Source organism: Theobroma umbraticum, unplaced genomic scaffold, assembly GCF_002168275.2.
Source record: "Theobroma umbraticum cultivar Fairchild unplaced genomic scaffold, ASM216827v3 scaffold_95.0, whole genome shotgun sequence".
NCBI lineage: Eukaryota > Viridiplantae > Streptophyta > Magnoliopsida > Malvales > Malvaceae > Theobroma > Theobroma umbraticum.
In genome coordinates, this window is record NW_018397257.1 from 11305923 (window position 1) to 11308503 (window position 2581).

General features: G+C 36.2%; 1 protein-coding gene across 1 annotated transcript in view; it reads left to right on the forward strand.

The window, feature by feature from the left end:
* LOC110412871 (phosphatidate cytidylyltransferase family protein) overlaps positions 1-1682 on the forward strand; it is a 5058-nt gene extending 3376 nt beyond the window's left edge. The window contains exons 12-14 of the mRNA XM_021423515.2: positions 540-591; positions 706-806; positions 1135-1682. Of these exons, the coding sequence (XP_021279190.1) occupies positions 540-591; positions 706-806; positions 1135-1248 (267 nt within the window). The 3' untranslated portion in view covers positions 1249-1682. The remainder of the gene's footprint in view (positions 1-539; positions 592-705; positions 807-1134) is intronic.
* The last annotated feature ends 899 nt before the right edge of the window (positions 1683-2581 follow it).

Sequence of the window (2581 nt, forward strand, 5' to 3'; positions counted from 1 at the left end):
AGTAGCATCACATTCAAGATTATTATTGCTTGTTGATATTGTGCCACATGTCACAATGGTTATGATATTGTCACTTGTTGCCTTTTAGCTTTTCTTTGATATTCACTTTGGCTCTTGAACTAAAATTTTATGTAATCTTCCACTTGAATTTGCTCCAGATCAAATGATTAACAGTGTTAACATTCCATACAAATGTGCCAAAGTTGTTAAAACTGGACATGTATTCTACTCCAAACCAATCCCAAAAGAGAGAGAAAGGGAAAGTCTTAGCCGTCTTTATTAAGGGTTACAAAGGCCACCATAACCCTACAACCACTGGCGCCACACTTATGAACTAACCACAGAGAGTCCAACTTATTATGGCTATAGTACAAAACAATTTGCTAATTCATGAACAATAATGTGAAACAATGTGGATAATCAACAACTAATGGAGGTATAAAATATGAAGAGGTCTACAAAGTAATCAAATTGGCTGCCTGCCAATTACTCCATTTGAGCTGATCATTAAATTGTAATCGTTTTGCTTTTATGCTTAGGCGTCAATGGTTGGCCACAAGTATGGTGTCCTTAGGTGGAGCAAAACTGGCAGTAAGATTTTTCTTTCTTTCTCTCTTCTTCTTCTTTTACTTATTTTTAATGGTTAAGCCTTTTTAAGGGCTCTATGATGTATTTGCTAACTCTAGCAAATTTTTTATGCTTCAGAGAAAACCATCGAAGGAACTGCAGCTGGTATAACATCTGTCCTTGCTGCTTGCTTTGTTCTGCTACCACTTTTGGCTTCTACAGGATACGTTCTAACTCAGGTCTCTCTCTCTCTCCCTCTCCCTCTCTTACACACACACGCGCGCGCGCGCGCGCACGCTCACAGAGACAGATAGATACACGCACATGTTGACACATTCTTCATATGCACGTTTTTGGTAACTTAGCGAGGAATGAATTTTTTCGGTGAAGCATCCAATCTGGCTTTTTGTTTCTGTTTTATTAAACAAACTCATGCTAAAGTTCTTTGAATTGTTGCAATAAATGTAGCCTTGACTCCTGCATGAGTCAATGCAGCTTGGGACCTACATGGTGCCGTGGACCTAATTGATTTTTTGGGTCATTGATCTTTTTTTCCAATGTCCACAGCATTGGTTCCCTCTTCTCATAGCCGTGACTACAAGTGGTTTGTTGGAGGCCTACACAGCGCAACTTGATAATGCTTTTATACCACTGGTCTTCTACAGCCTTCTCTGTTTGTAAATGCTAATCTCAACCTTTCAAAAAAGATAAGTATACATGGATAGTTACAAAGAAATTCTTTCCCATGTGATTCCCTTCAGCATCTCCATTTTTTTTTGGTAGATATTCTAACCACCTTTTATAGAATCCAAAAGTGCCTGTTGTACACCATACGATTTGTAGTTTCAGAATAATCTAGAACTAGTTTTAGGATCAGCTTACTTTGTATACTGTATTCGGTGTTCTCAGCCATCAGAAAGGCACGAGCTTCCAAATAGGATGATTGATTCATGGAGAGTTAGGATGGTTTTGTGTATTTTATCAACATCATACATTATGGATGTAATCATTCGAAAATTTTTTCCAACATTAATACCACTATTCATCTTTGGTTAATCATGTTGGTATCTGCAATCATTTGAAAATTCAAGAGAAACAGTGATGGTGTGATTTCATGCTTAACAATCTTTTAAGTTCTGTTGTACTTATTTCATTTATTGTATGACTTTGACTGTACCTCGTGTTTTGTCTCCTATCTTATCAAACTTAAACTGCCCATTTCTTGGGATAAATGATTGATTATATTTATCCAAGAAGCAGGATTAACCAAAAACAGGAAAAAGTTTGCCATGTTCTGGTTGAGTGCCTGCTCCACTCAAATTATTGGATCAGAAATGATTGATATCGTCCATGGTCTTCGAAAAGGTGAAGGGAGGGGCCGGGGTCTTCGTTGCCTTCAGGCTTGTCCTGCCAGCATGTCCTTATGTCTTTGCCTCTGCATTCTGAGATAAGTGTTTAAAGATTATCTTCAAGGTAATCAAAGATATTGACCGTCCATGTGACAGGCTAGACTTGTACATCAAATGCAGAAGAAACCAATTATGCTACCGTAAGACGAAGAAATCCGAAGATAAAGTCTTTAAAGATTATCTTAAAGGTAATCAAGACATTGACGGCTCATATTATGAATCTTATATTAATTATATATTTGAGTATGATTAAGTATTTAAGTATTTATATTATTTTAAATTCGTAAAATATTTTTTGTGAGATAAAATTGAGAGATTCAACGGGTTAAAATGGGTGATGTTTTGCAATTTATTATAGACCGTGACACATGTGAGAGGCAGGCAAACTTGTACATCAAATTATTTGTTGAAAGAACATACATATGCAAAATAGTATCCTGAAAAAAAAAAAAAAACCCTCACTGATATTTTAATTTCTCTCCAACATAATTATTTGAGAAATAATACAAGAAAAACCCCGCAAATTCTCACACGTTGTTGGTATGTCTGTCCTATAAAGAGAAGAATCTATTGCAAATCCAAGATCTTTCCCAAACGACATATTG